The sequence below is a fragment of the Chaetura pelagica genome, unplaced genomic scaffold (assembly GCF_000747805.2).
Source record: "Chaetura pelagica isolate M959 unplaced genomic scaffold, ChaPel_1.0 scaffold79, whole genome shotgun sequence".
Taxonomy (NCBI): Eukaryota; Metazoa; Chordata; class Aves; order Apodiformes; family Apodidae; genus Chaetura; species Chaetura pelagica.
Window position 1 is genome coordinate 5,113,374 of NW_009969339.1, and position 15,515 is coordinate 5,128,888.

The 15,515-nt window shown below is 41.9% G+C and overlaps 1 protein-coding gene across 1 annotated transcript in view; it reads right to left on the reverse strand.

Annotated features, from left to right (window-relative positions):
- Window positions 1–201: 201 nt before the first annotated feature.
- TBXAS1 (thromboxane A synthase 1 (platelet)) overlaps window positions 202–15,515 on the reverse strand; it is a 237,595-nt gene continuing 222,281 nt past the window's right edge. Inside the window, exons 10-13 of the mRNA XM_010005809.1 lie at window positions 6,717–6,805; window positions 4,095–4,232; window positions 1,132–1,294; window positions 202–511 (exon numbers count right to left, since the gene is read on the reverse strand). Coding sequence (XP_010004111.1) covers window positions 437–511; window positions 1,132–1,294; window positions 4,095–4,232; window positions 6,717–6,805 — 465 coding nt within the window. The 3' untranslated portion in view covers window positions 202–436. The remainder of the gene's footprint in view (window positions 512–1,131; window positions 1,295–4,094; window positions 4,233–6,716; window positions 6,806–15,515) is intronic.

Genomic DNA, 15,515 nt, shown 5'->3' on the forward strand with positions numbered 1-15,515 from the left:
TTCTTCAGGGGCTTTTGCTGGAGTAGAGACTTATAAGTGCATAAGAAGGATGTGTGAGATAATGAATTGTAATTAAAACCTATTGTAAATTACGTGTGCACTCAACATATGCTCCATTTATTGAACTTGAGCATGAAGAAAGCATTCCCAAAGAGGAGTGAAAAGAAGTGTAATGTAGGAAAGCAAGTGAAAGTGGGATGCTTCTTTACAGATACTGTTCACAGCAATTTGAAAACCACCAAAAAGACTGTGGAGCCCACATCTCATTTTTAAAAGTGACTGGAGGATCTCCCACAGGAGGGTAGTGAACCTGTACCTACTGACCATCAGTGGGACTTAGGCTCCTCCCTGTCTTTGGGGTTGTGAAAAAAATTATACCCAGTGAGTGACTGAACAAGGGGTCCCATCCCAGGAGGCTTAAGATGCATATTTTCTTTTAACGAGATTCTAGGATAATGTAGACTCCATTTTTTGGTCCAAGTGTGGCTTTTGATTTCAGCTGCAAAGGAATCTGGAAGAAAAAATAACACCTTATGTACAGTTGTATGTATTTGTGTATGTGTGTATAACAACCCCACATACAGACAGACATTTTTGCTGGGGGATCAGTTCATACCAGGATTACTGTGGAGGCTGTAAAGTACTTGTTTTACAGTCAGCTGTGGTAGTATTATATTAAAGAGAATTTACAGCCAGAGGCTGAGGCAGTGGTTGCCCAAGCATACTGTAGAACTGAACAGAAAGAAATTAACTCCGTAAATTCTAGAGCTGCTGAGTGCAGGTGCAATGTATATAGCAATAGGCATATACTAGAGTGCTGAGATCCCATTAAAGAGGTACACCTGTTCTCACCCAGCATAAATCAAGGTATTTTGTCTGTCATTTTGCTACACTGCTCTTCACTAAGACAGGGCTTTGTAACTGTTCCTTTTGATGGAAAAATCATAAAGGTTAAATCACATCTTGATTACAACATGCAATCCAGTCCCCATGTCCCTCCTTATTATGGAATTGGCTTGAGCAGTTTTGTCAAATGAAAAGAAAGTGACAAAGACAAGTCTTTCTGTCAGGACACACTGTCAATTCCCTGAAGTTGACAAGTGTGGTCTTTAAGCCTCAGGATGTACTAACCTCAGTCTCTGCGCAGGTTTTAAATTGAAACTTCTGCAAAATCCTCAACAGAGTAATTTTTGTCTCCAGCAAACCCATTTTCATGCCAATGCAGCCACGGGGTCCAGCACCAAAAGGCAGGTATGCAAAGGGATGTCGTTCCTTCTTGGCCTCCTCTGTAAACCTAGAAGGTGCAAAGATGGAAACTGCTTCAAGAACTGTTTTTTTGCTCCTAATTCCATGCTCTTCATTTACATCTCGAAATATAGTTATTTCAATTGGACTTAATGCAGAGGTCAAGGGGACTATTGATAGATTATATCCTGATGAGGCTGTCACTCTTAAGTAAACAGTTAATTGATTTATGGCCATCAGCTTTTGTCAGCTGGTGATTCCAGGAGAGGACATCAGTAATACATTAGTATTACTTCCAATCTGTCTTTAATGACTTGCCTTCATTTGATGACCATGCTCAGAAGAATGATAATTTCAGGTGCAGACATGCTAGCTGTGTAGACCTTTGCATCTAGGAGGGAGAAATTACAGCTAAATGGAAATTTACAGGCTGCAATGTGGACTAAACACACAGCAACAGCGCTTCCCTGCTGTGCACAGCAGCTGCAGATCAATGGGAATTTCTCTTTGAAGCTTGCAAGGGGAGATGAAATCTCATGGGATTGGACAGGCCATGGAAGAGAGTCATTACAATTCAGTACAGCCCTTCTTTCTGCTCTTGGCCCAGAGAGACTAGGTTCCCAGTTGGGAAACACTGAAACTGCAGACAGTTCTGGTTGTAGAGCTCAGTACCTCAGTCCAGTTAAAAAGACTGAATAACGTGGCAATCTGTATGCAGATCTGCATCAACTAGCTAGCTTTAAAGTACCTGATCAACCCACCAGAAATTAGCCTTTCTTTTTTCCCCACAAAGAAGGAAACAAAATTCTTATTTGAACAGCAGTCCAAGGAAAAAAAAAAAAAAGTAAAATCTGTGTGTCAATATGTGCAAAGATATACTGCACAGTATACTGTATACTGCACAGAATATGTACAGGCAGGAGCACAGAGTTTGAGTCAAGGCCAATACCTAATCAGCAAGGTGGGGCTCATCCTGACCTGTGCTGAGTGGTTCCTTAAAACAAGCAAAACTATACAGCAATGGCATTACCCTGGAAATCTACATAGTCCTCCCATGCCATAAGGCATTTGGAGCTGTTCTGGAAGTATAGGTATACTTTTCTGGTTCTGTATGTGGATAAAGTTTCTGTCCTTCATGTACAGGGTCATCCCTGAAAATCTCTCATCTGTTTGGATACCGTTTGCAAGAACTTTAGACTGCTAAGACACAGAAAATTCATGCAGGATAGAAAGAGATGGAGTTAATACAGGTTATTTTGAGATTTGGGGAAAAAATAATATTGTGTATTGCTGCCAACCTCATCCCATATTTAAATATCCCAATTAAGATTGGGTTACTACTGCAGAAAGTATGATAAAAGTCCATAATTGGAGATTGAAGGACCATTAACTCATGTATTGAGCACCTTTGCATATCCCATACAAACAAGTTAATGCAGTTCTTGACTTGCTCACCCCCATATATCGTCCTGATAAATTCAGAGTATCCCATGTATTATTCCTGAGATAGAATTCAAAACAAAATATTATGGGTAAAAAAGGCTGTTGCTAAATTAATTTGTTTATTGTTAAGCTATTCTTTTATAATTTTTACTAACTTTACCAACTGATACAAAGTGGGAAGAGTGTTGGAAATTCCTCAGAGAAATTTCAAAAGGGCATTAATCTCAGATTCGTAACAAACAACATCATCTGAGCCCAGGGGACTGCAGCCCCCACTATCTATTTTACCCTGTGGTGTGCTTTTGTACTGCTGTTGAAGTGGTCAACAAACAATTAAGACATTTCTAGGTACGTGTTGCTAAAAAAACCCAACATCCCAAGACATACAGTTATTGCTAACATTCCTCCCCAGCAAAAGCTCTGAACTTCTCTAACCTTGGCATTGCTCTTCTTCATGGCCTAAGATGGCTGATTGATAGAGCCTGTGCCAAGATTTGTTACGGAAGGAGCATTGTGCAAATCCACCTACACTATCTATGTGTGGTCTTAAGGGCAAAGATGGTTCTGGGTTGCATGCCTCACACTCTGTTGTTTGTGGAGCATGGACTTTTTTTCTTAGTAGACTTCAATATATTGGTAGCTTAAAATGCAGCTGACCACAGAACAGCCTAAAATGCAGCTGCACAAAACTGTGCTTCTGCACAGCACCACATCAGGCTGAAACTCTCCCTGTGAGCTCAGTTCAGCAGCTGTTAAGATAGTTACAAAACCACAACTTGCAGTGCCCTCTTCCAGTTGAAGAGAATAAGTGCTCTATGTCAAAGTACATCTGCCCAGGCAGAGCTAAAAATACAGGATTCTAATTTATGGAGAGAGAGCAAATTTCCCATGGAAGCTGAGGTAGGTTCCCCACTCATAGTGTACCCACACAGTTAAAAGGTCTTAGGTGAAAAGGCTGCTCTAAAGCACCCATAGTCTTCACAATTTTCCTGGGTACCTCCATGTCAGTGAATATAACATCTCAACTTCAGAACTTCTGTATCCATAGTAGACACTATTTGCAACATCTGATTTGGAAACAAGTCTGAAAAGCTGCACCACATTTCAACCTTGGCCAAACCGTGCACCTTCTGTGGGAGGCACCACTATCACCACTTGTCTAATTTGGTAGAAATTACATCTTTTATGATATAATTAAACTGTGCTCCTCTTAGTGGGAATACTGCTTGGGGTGAATAGTGGGTGACTGTGGCTATGAAAGAGTAGCAGGATCTGGTGTCTCCACTGGACAGGCTGGAGTCCTGTGTCCACCCTAATGCATGGAACAGCATTTAAGACAGGTTGTTGAGCTAAACAGGCACAGATAAGGACTTCAGCCTAAGAATGAAAAGCACTACACCACATACCTCTCAGGAATGAACTTCTCAGGATCTGGCCAGAACTCAGGGTTGTGGTGGAGATGTCCCACTGCAGTTTCAATGACGGCCCCAGCCGGAATACGCTGCCCCAGCACTATGCAGTCTTTAGCTGCTTCCCGGGTGAACCTACAACAGAAGGTGTCATGTGTCCCAGATCATTAATGAAGGTAAAAAGACAGCAGGAGGGGAACCATAAAAGCCCATCTCTTCAGCTGGACTGACCCTGCAATTTCAGGAGTAACACCCTGAAGATAAATACAGCAACTGTTGCTGATGCTACTGTCTTCTCAGGTTACAATCATCTCCATCTAGAGGCACACAGCTCCAACCCAGCTGACTAACTTTTGCCCTTTTCCACATTAAAACATTTCTGGTTGCTTATGGTTTTCCAAAACATTAACTGTCATACTGCAATTTTGCTGCTGATGTTGGTTTAGACTAATTTTTAATGAAAACTGAAAATGAAATGTGTCAGTCATCTCTAATAACTGGCAGAATGACTATGCCAGTTTGCCCTCAGAAAAAATTAAATTAAATAGAGGTTTTGGACTTATTTGAGAAGCTCCCTCACATTGGGAAAGGACCTAAAACTTAGCAAGGGATGCTTTTAATGAAAGGGAAGCTTTTAATGCTTTTAATGAACAGCTAAGTGTTCTGCTGTTGCTTCAGAAATACAACTAGTTCACAAGCCTTGGAAAACTGCATTTCACACAGACTCATCAAAGACATGCATGATGTTAGCAACAAAACTCTCCAGTTTCCTCCCACCCTGTGGTGACAAGTGACAGAGTAGGACTGTCCTTAGGAACCTCATTGTGGCATCAAGACTGAGAAAAGCCACCTGTCAAAGCTGAGCTTGGGTTTGTAAACCTTATAAAAAATGGTGTGTGGGTGGGAAAGCATGCTGGCAGATCCTGATCCAGATCTTTTGGTGCTTGGATGGTTGTTACAGACCCCAAACCAGCCCAGACCCAGGTGGGTGCCCTGCTAACTCAGCCTGGGAGCTGTTGACTGGCACCCACTGGGAATACAGAGGCCAGACAACATGCAGGAGCTCCGTGGCTGCTCCCTGCATTGTGCCTGAGAAGTTGAACAAAGATTTCAGTTTCAGGGCTGTCAGTCTGGTATCATTACAGGAACACAGTCTTTCCTTGCTGTCACCCATCTCTCTCTTTCTCATAGACAAATAAATAACAAGCTGCAAACCTAGAACAAAACACTGGTATACTAAAATACACATTGACAAGCCATCATTCTCATCCTTACATGAATTTGGTGATTGTGGAAATGAGTTCTGAGGAAGAAAGTTCTCTGGCTAGTAAGTTCATTAAAAACAACAACAACAACAAAACAAAAAATGCAAAAAAAGCAAAGCAAAGCAAACCAACAACAAAACAACAACCTCATTCTATAATAAGCTTGATTGCTACTGAATTTTCCCCTAACTCAACATTTTCTTTGTCATAGGCAATTAGCATCTTTCTGAGGCACTGGGCTGTCCTATCCATTCCACATCCATCAGACTAAAAGCCAGATCAATAAACACCACCGACAACACCAAGCAAAACTTCAGAACAACTTGGCTCTATTCTGATTCTGTTTCCCATCTGGGAAACATTGATTGTTTCCCAGTGTTTCAGCTGAAACTCAAAGATCCCTGACACTTTAGCTAGCAAAATAATGTCTACTTATGTACCATGTATAACATAGTAAAGCCTTCTCATCTCATCCAGGAGCAAGTATCTTTGACATTTACTCTCTGGACAATCCTGCAGATATCAATGGAAAAATCTCAATGTCTGATCTTTATAAACACATAAAAGAGAATATGATTTTAAGCTTTTTATTTTAAGGTACTCGCTATCATGGAGTAAATTTTGCAAAGACTGTCATAGCAAGCTCAGTTTTAATTCCTTTCCCGTCTTCTGAATTTTTCTTCTGGCTTCACAAGAAGCAGTGCAACTGGCTGACCACTTTAAAAAGTTCCATTCTTAACTTTTGCATTAATGCTTATGATAACATGGAAATTTGTCACTTGGTTTTCTAATTTCTTTACCCTTCGCTTTCAATTAATCAATGTAACTTAGTAAAATTAGTCTTGTGTGACTTGGGGCAAAACTTTTGAAATTTAATGGATGTAGCCATTAGCTTAGCTATATTAGTATTATACAGTCCTAAGTGCAAAACAGTAGGGGGCCAAGTTGAACACATATGTAAAATACAGCTTTCTGAACCTGCAGCCCTTCCACAGATCAGGGCCTTAATGACCAACAGGCCAGGGTAGGTCTTTGCTCCATTCCTCTATATCCCCAGACATATGGAAGCAGCAGCACCTGCCTTTCTATAGTCCGTCCTGCTGCAAAATGGTTCCATCCTCTAACCTTGGAGGATGTGAGGAATGGTCAATATCTCTTGTAAAAAACTGCCTTAGAAATACCAGTATTAGTCAGTTGTTTTTTTCTTCAAAAGCCACAATATATCTTTCAAATGCACAAGTGGTATAGATATTGGCACTGAGACCAAGGGCACACTTCTCTTCCAACAGCAGATTTCCATTTTATAGAGCTAGGGATCTATCATTGGGAATCAGAAGGGGGAAAAAAATGATACCTGAACGCAGGTGGGTACATGCGCAATGTCTCTGCAATCACCATGTCCAGATAAGGAAGTCCTTGCACATTTTGGCAATCGGGGACCATCTGAAAAGGCAGGAAGAAAGGAACAATTCTATTTTCTCACATTTAAGTGCCAAACACATCTCAGACTAGCTTTTAAATAATTTGTTTTTACTGGGCATTTTTCCTGCAGAAGAACTTGATGTCTCATCTAAAACAGTAAATGATAAAATTATACAAAAATGTGGGCAGTAATTAAATGTGTGTATAACATTCCTTCCATCGTCAAAATGCTTTGGTGCACAGCCCAGCTGAAGATATAATAATAAATCAACTTGCTAGGAAGTATTAAAACCAGGGCATTACAGAGAGCATTAATAACTACAACAGAGTGCTTGTTTTATATACGCACTAAAATCTGCACAGGACCCTTCTTTTTTTCCCAAAGACAAGATGGGGGGCAGACCAGGAACACTTTGTTCACAAGAAATGGCAAGTCCTTTGATTACTCGTGTTGATGTTGGAGCAAACCCTTTGCCCTTTCCCAGCTATATAAAGAAAGCAAAGTGCTAGTGCTGCAATGCCCATGGAGGGCTAGGAGATTGGACTGGAAGAAACTAGCACCCCGAGGAGGAATGGTATGCAGTGGAGAAATGCTCTGCTGAGTAGAGGGGGACTGAGGTAGAGCTCAAATCCCACCCAGCAGGACTGCAATAATGTTCAGAGAGAGAATCCTGCTTTCTCCCATGGCCACCTCTTGGCTGATGCAGTTGAATTTTGCATGGCAGGCAATGCCTGACCCCACATTTCCGTAAGTGTACAAAACCACCTGGCCCTTGGCAACAAGTGGTGGGCAATAAGACCCAAAGAGGGCTGTAGCTCAGAAGACTTTGCCCTCTGACAAGCAGCAAACAGTGAGAGGCACCAAACTGAGGACAACCGCTAGCAGCAGTGACACGACTCAGAGCATGGATGGAGGATTTCTCCCACTGTTACTTTCCTTGGAAAATAGACATTTTCCCTGTCTTATTCAGTGCTCTCAGCAGAGGGCAGACAAAGTACATCTAATAACCTCATCAGGAAAGAGTTTTGTTTTAAATTAGAGCATCTCCTAAAGACTGACACAGAGTAAATTGGAGAAAAGCACAGACGTCAGACTAGACTAAACCTTTTATGAAGATTTGGGGCCCCTGCCGTTCACAAAGGGGGCTGGATTCCGTCCTTCCTTTATTTACTACAGCACTTTTCATGTATAATGCATATTTTATTGAATTTTCATGCAAAAACATATGGTACATACTGAAAATACTAGGCAGAGAACAACTCCAGATGGTATGCAGAAAAGGCGTACAATAGAATGAGTATACCTTGCTGGATTAGAGTATCCCACTTATTCAGCACTAAGCCACCATGCACCATTTCACATTAACTGATCTTTTCTAGGAAGGAAATAGATACATTCTATTATCCCCATTTTTTGGCTCATGAAAGAAAAGCAAAATCAGAGAAAGTAATTTGCACAGGCTGAGCAGAACCAGTGTGTCTGCTCGTCTCTTAGGGAAAAAGAGGCAACTCAGCTTGTCAACAGATGAAGTATATTGTCACTGTATGTAAAATATTATCAATACAGGAAGCAGAGCCTGCACTGACAACCTTTTATATTGCAGTAGTAACTGCTAACTCAAACCTTTGGCTTTGGTCAAAGGACTAGGAGACTAAAAGTCACAAATGGCCACAATGAGAACCTCAGCTAAAGGCTGTGTGAGAAGGAGCTGTGGCACAATAATTTCAGTTGCTAAAACCAAAGACAGGAGGATGATTTTTATAATCCTTGTTTTGCAGGAAGGGATCTGAGGGCTACCTGATTTCACACAGGAAATCAGTAGAAGAGGCTGGAAATGAACAGTGATCAGACTCAAATGTCAGGCAAAACGACACTTCTTTGTGACCACATTAGTGTTCCATGCTTCAATGCAAATGCCTGCTGTGGTGTGTAGTAATTTTTCTTTTGCTAATTTTACATCTCTTTCAGAACTTTCCTGTGTGCTTTTTATACTGCTCTCCTGCATCTCTCTGAATCCTGGGTCAGCATCTGAGTGCTGTCCTTGCAATCCCTCTTGCTCTCATGGCCAGGCGGGCTGGGGGAAGAGTTCAGGCTCAGAGTAAATGAATGGTGGAGCCAGGAGCTCACCGTGATGTGTTCGATTCTCTGAGCTGTGGTCTTTCCACTGGGCCTTCCTGTCTGTCTCATAATCCCTCTACTTACTTCTGGAGTCAATAATTAAGATAATTATATGGTAACCTGATATAATAAGTAGCCACTAAATCAAACCATACATCAACAAATAATATAACACTAAATTATGGGAGCTTTGATTTTCTCTTTCAAATAGCTTCTGTACCTTCAGGGGATTAGCAGTTCAGAAAACAAAACTAAGGTGCAAAAGCAGCTGATTTTCCTTAGAAGAAAATTCTTTTTGCTTACATAAAGTAAAAGGGGTCGGTCAAATGGCAGCACAGTGAACTCTGCTATCGTGAGCATGGCAGACACATCAGTCATTTCCTACATCTGATGCAACTTAATTATTGGCTCTTCCATGCTTTTAGTATCAAAGTAGCTGGACTTAATTTAGTAGTTGTTTGCAAGGTCTGACCTATGGCTGTGTAAATTACATACCAGCCAAGTATCTCTATTTAGGAAGGACAGTTTGTTGCTTTTTTTTCCCTTTCAAAGAAAATATTTTCCATTTGTTTTTCCACTCCCTCTCTTCAAAATATTTCTTTAGCCAAGCACATTTCAAAGGAACCTAAATATGATTTTCACCCTAAATATCCCTATTTATATCTTTCAACTGCTGGCAGTTTTGCTGAGATGGAGGGTGGTGTTGTGCAAAGATGCCACTTTAACCCCTTGCAAAGAAAAAAACATTTACATTGCCTCTTACTCAAGACTGGGTGTTTTTTCATTAAGAAAGTTATTCTTTTCTGTAACAAGTAAAGATGCGGGAGTGGAAAGGAGGCACCACATTGCATGTAATAAAACACCCTGTATCTTAATTTTGTAGCCACTGCTGTGCACAGCATTTTGTCTAATGCGTTGGACAGCCTTGTAGCATCTTTTCTTGTTGACATCGAAGTGAAATGGCCATGTAACATCTTGTGGCATTTCTCTACATGCGTGTCTCCCATGTTTGATTTCTGGAGGTGTGGTGGTACACCCTCACCCATCTCAGACCATTCAATCACTTCTGAGTCCCAGAAAGCATCTAGTTCTAGTTTATAACTGACAGCAAGTCCTAGGCCTCTATTCCTTCATAAGAGGTAGAAAAATTAAATCTTCACCCCACAGAATACCCTGAGGTAAAATACCAGCAGTGATTATAAAATTCCCTATGTACTACAAGAAGGATGCTTGTTTTAATCCCCATATAAATTCCAAGAGAGATAAGTGTCTTCAGGTCCACCTCTGCTTTTCAGTATTGGCTTTAGCATTTTCTAGGCAGGCAAACCTATTTTTTGCCACCACCCACAGTTAACTTTTAATTCCTCAATGAACACCAAAGGAATCCAAGTGCTGACAGGAGAGGTCTGGCCAATCATTCTGCTGCAGTTTGAGATGTTACTGTTCCCAGTTGCTCACTCCTCTTTGCTGGCTGTGGTTAGCATCACCAGAGCCAAGTCAGCAGAAGGCAACATATGCCTGCACCTCAGTTGCTTCCATACAACGTCCAGCATGAACCCATCTTCAGCAGCAGTTTAAGATGAGATACTAACTTTTCCACAAAGTAGCTGATGAACAAGGCACAGACCCTCCTCTACCACCTCTGTTTTGGGGATGGTAATCCAAGTACACACCAGTGAAGAAGAGATTTCCACTCATCCCGTTGGTCATGGTCTGATGGTGCTCATCAGCCGGAATTAAAAAAAATCAGAGAAAATGCTGGGTAGCTGACAGAGTGTGACATGCACCTGAAATCAATTTGGAAGCAGCAAAGGCTGCAGAAACCACATTTCTCATAGCTATTGCTGCTGAGTCATGGCCTGAGACTGAACCGGCTGTGGTTTCTGAGAAATTGCAATCCAAATCACATGCCTCATGGGCAGGTGTGGCTGTGACAGCGTCCAGGTAGGAGAGAAGACGTGAAGATCTGCTCAAGTGCAGATCCATGTGTTATCTGTATATGTGTAGCTGCACAGCCCACATCTGCTCTCCCCTAAAATGTAGACTTTGGATAGCAATTGGATAATGGCAATAAGTAAAAACCAAGCCAGCATCATTCCCAGTGACCCTCAGCCACCCCTCTTTCAAATTGCCAAAAGAGCAGTTCAGGCCACATCCATAGCTAAGATTCACAGGCAGGTCAATAATGTTTCATGATCAGATGGATCAAAAGCTGCTGACAGATCAAAGAATCTGCCTGAGGTTTTGACCTCTCTTTGGTCACCTCTCATTCCCTAACACTCATTCCCTAACAGCACAAAAGCCTCTGTCTCGTGCTCAGCCTGGGAGCAGGGGAAGAAATGCAAGACAACTATGTCAAGTGAGGGTTGCCCCGTGACAACCTTGCTAACAACCGTATCAAGAAATGAAAGGTTAGAAGGCAGCACTCAAAATACAGATCAATGGAAAAAGGGATGGGATGGTTCAACATGCACCTATCTTTAACTCACTCAAAGAAAGCTTGTTGCATGTTTTACCACTTCCACAACAACATGCTGGAATGCCTGTAGGGTACCAAACAAAACCCTCCCTACAATTCCAGGCAGCAGAATAGGGACAAAATTGATGGAGTAAAATTTCTTGGCTTTAGCCTCAGTATGTGGACCAAATACTAAAAAAATTCTTATAGCAGCCCTCATGCAATATGTACTGCAAAATCTTTCTGCTGTCTGTGGTCTAGACTGCACCTGTCAAGGGACAAGTCTCTCTAAGTCAGGGTATCAGGCAGAACCAGCCCTTGCTGCTGAGGAAACAGGATCCTGAAGCTCCTGAGACCCACTTATCCCAGGAGGCAGGACATGGCAGAAAGTGGTGTTTTAAGATATACTACTTTAAGATAGAGAAGAGCCTAACTAAAATCACCAACTGTCTGTTGGCCATTTCCAGTTACAGAGGCCTACAGGAAGGGTATCTTCTAGCAAATGTTCAATTCTTGGCTGCAGAATTGAGAACAAGGTTCAGGAATGAAATATAGGACAAGCAGCCTAACTTCCAGTTCAAGATACAGCAGCAAAAGGCCTCCTGACCTGCCTAGCATGTCTCCTCTTGAATCCTTACAGCACGCCTTGGTAGCACTAAGGTCTCAGCATTGTGCCTTCTCACATGGTCTCAGAAATTAACATTAAAGCAAGCCTTCAGCTCCCTCCCCTGATGCCTCTTTCCCCAGGAGCAAGCAAAGGCTATGCACAACATCTACTCTCAGGCTTTGCTTTAGTTGCTTTATTCCACATGGGTTACCTGCCACCTCTCTCATCTGCTTGGGTTGTCATTCAAAAGGGAATGCAGCACAAAGGCTCTCACCCCCACCCTTTGTGGATTCTCACTGAGTTTGGGAGGGTTACTTTACTCATTGAGGCATTTCCCAAGCTGCAACAGCACTCAGAATTTTGGACATCTCAAATAAACTCCACCCAGCTCCTCCTAAAGACTCTGCCTGCCAAATAAATCTAACACTACAGCTTTTTGTTCACATTACCTGCCAGTTACCCTCTCACTTCCCCTAACTCCACTCTTCACATTCCCCTCTTGCTGGGTCCATCACCACAAAAGTCACCTGAACACAGGCAGGTGCTGACTTGGAGACCACATTCAGACGTGGTGAGAAAGGACAGGACACCAGTCATGCCCCGATAACCACATTACAATCAGCCAAATTCCCTCTGCTACTCTGGTGCAAATCCATGCAGCTCCCTGGGATTGTATCAGTGCAAGGGAGAGGAAAATGTGGTTGTAAGTACATACCCAATAGTGCTGGGGAAAGAGCCAAAAAGTATTAGGTTACACCAGTGTCGACTCTCTTTAATGTTACTCTGTTTTTTGAATCAAAGACTTCAGCTCCTTATGGAATACAGACCTTCACCACCTCCAGTAGCTTTCATGGTGCTAAATCAAGGTCTTTGTAGCATCATTGTTCACAAGGAAGTTTTTTTTGAGACAAAAATACTTCCTGAAACTAAACAGAGTCCCAAAACCAAACAGATAAACACAAAAGCTGCAACCCTACATTACTACTGACACATGGTGATCAGCAAGAACAGAACAAGTGCCATCAGGTAGAAGACCTGGGGAAAAAAAAAAAAAAAAAAAAAAAAAAAAGGTAGAAAAGAGAAGAAAATCACTAAGGAAATCCTTTATGAGGCAAGGTACAAATGGAAAGAAAGGAAAAAAAAAATCTATTTCAATCTTGGTTTTGTAAATTTACCAGCTCCACCAGTTCCACATTCTGGTGCCAAGAGAAGTAGATGCTCTTAAATGAAAAGCAAATAACTAACTGGGGTGAGACTGGGTGCCTGGGGCCTTCATGAAGGAAGGGTCAGGCCCCCAGTGTGCTGACAGTGTCTGGCCAGGTACACGAGTACCCTCACTATATTGTTGTGTGGGGTTTTTTTAACGTAGGTTGGGTGGGGAAGAGTAGCTCTTCTCCAGAAGTGTCTCCCTACCTGTATGCTATGCCTGCCTTGCTCCAGATATTTGTGGATGTGATATAATCCCTGGCTGTGCATTGTAGCAGGCTAAACCCATTAGAGGCAAGGAGATTGCTCATTTCTCACCTCCTTAAAAACCACTCAGCCCCCAGGAAATCCCCCTCAGTTCTCTCCTCAGGCCACCAAGGCTCAAAAGTCTCTTTCTACACTTGTCTGACACAATCAAAATTTCTACTTGGGTGGTAGAAATGCTGAATGGTGAAGGATCCCAGTGGGAGGGAGGCAAGGAGGAAATTAAACAGGAGAAAGGATTGCCAGAGGCCCAAAATGCTGAGAAAGAGAATTATAAAACTGGGGTAGGTCTGTCCAAAGGGCATGTCACCAGTCCAAAGCACATTAAGCACTGAAGTTCGTGCAAGACTTAATCCTTCCTGTTATAGAAGTGTCCCTTGGTGGTTGCTGCAGATCTACGGGAATAAAGAGGAGGGATTTTTTTTCCCCTCTCAGGAGACATTCATGGTATCACATAAGGGCCAGATTATTTCATTTAATCGTTCCTTCTCCAGCTAGTATTTTCTGTATGGACGTGACACTGCTCTAAATTAGGGCCTTGCATATAGAAGGTTTGTGTATTTAGTTTAATCAAATGTTCATTTCCTCACGTTACATTTATATGGAAAGGCATTAGCATGATTTTTCATGCTGCAACTAGAGGCTATCAGATGTGTTATGTAGTGAGGTCTTCTTCAGTTGCTCCTCATCTCCATGGCCTCATAAACTTGGCAGCCTTACAGAGTGAGAGGTGACTCAGGCCCAGGCATGCAGTTTGGGGAGATATCCCCCAGAAAGCTCAGTCCAGCCATGAGGATAGCAGAGCTTTACACAAAATAAATTACTTTGGTAATTTGCAGTTCTGCAGATACTTAAATATGGGCTCGAGCCAGTGGCTGCTTAAGTCATTGGCTGCAACAGTTGCTGGATGAGACCTTTTCTGAATTAGTAAACAGGCAAACAGTCCCAGCAAAGGAACTGCAAGATTGTCCCATCACTCAGTGTAATTATTATTTGCTCTGACAAGGGCAGGTCAGTTTTAATACCATACAACATTTATATAGTGTCTGATGCCTTGAAAACATTTTATATACATTAGGTGCAGTACCACAACAATAATAAAACTTTGCTTTCCATAGTTGTTTTCCCCTGAGGTTCATGAAGCGTTTAGCAAACATTAATTAGTTGGTCATCTTCCAAATGCACGTGTGAGGTGCTCCTGGTAAATATTCCCTCCTTGTACACAGGGGACCAGCAGAGGTGCTGAAGTCTGAGGCAAACAATTTACAACCTTAAGAAACAAGCAACCACCAACTCCAACCTTTGTAAGTAGCCTGATTTTTTTTGTCAGCTTCAGTGTGTCTAGTAAACAGGCAAATATGGCTTCAAATGCATAGGGTTAAAATGACCAAAAAAGAAGGAAATCCATTGCATGGCACTTAAATATGTCTTTAAAAAAAAAAGGGGATTAGTTTGTTTTTAGCTGCCAAGCTCATAACTCAAGGCTCAGTCTGTCCTTGAGAAAGTGATGGTACTAAAAGTACAGAAAGTTAAGAAGATTTTTGGTGTTAGAACTCCCAATTCTTTGCTATAGACTTCTGCACCTCCTATCTAATACGGTCAAAATAAACAGGTAAAAGCCACACCTAGTCCTAGCTCCAAATTGTAGCATGTGGTCTTTCTACTGGGCATGAGGAAAAAGTTTGTTGCTGTTGAAACTTCTCACATTTTAGCTGAAAAGATGAAAAATCAAGTAAGGAGAAAAAAAGAAATAAATCTGATCAGAGCTATTCCATGCCTTTTCCTCTTCTGCTCCCCCTGGAAAGTGCTAACTGCCTTGGGTACAAGGAAGATTTTTACAATTGGTATGTGAAAAAGCTTGATAGCGCTTCAGCTTTTCTGTTTCCTCCCTCCAAAGCATGAAGAGGATCTTTACAAAAAAAAACCCTACATGCCAGTCCAAAACCCACTACCCCAAGCTCAGCGGGGAGCTGGCTGTGAGCAGGGGTGTCTGCTACCATGGCACTATTCTATGACAAACCTCTCTAGATATTCAGATAAAGCTGTCTGCAACAAATCCTGGCAGATGCTTACTCAA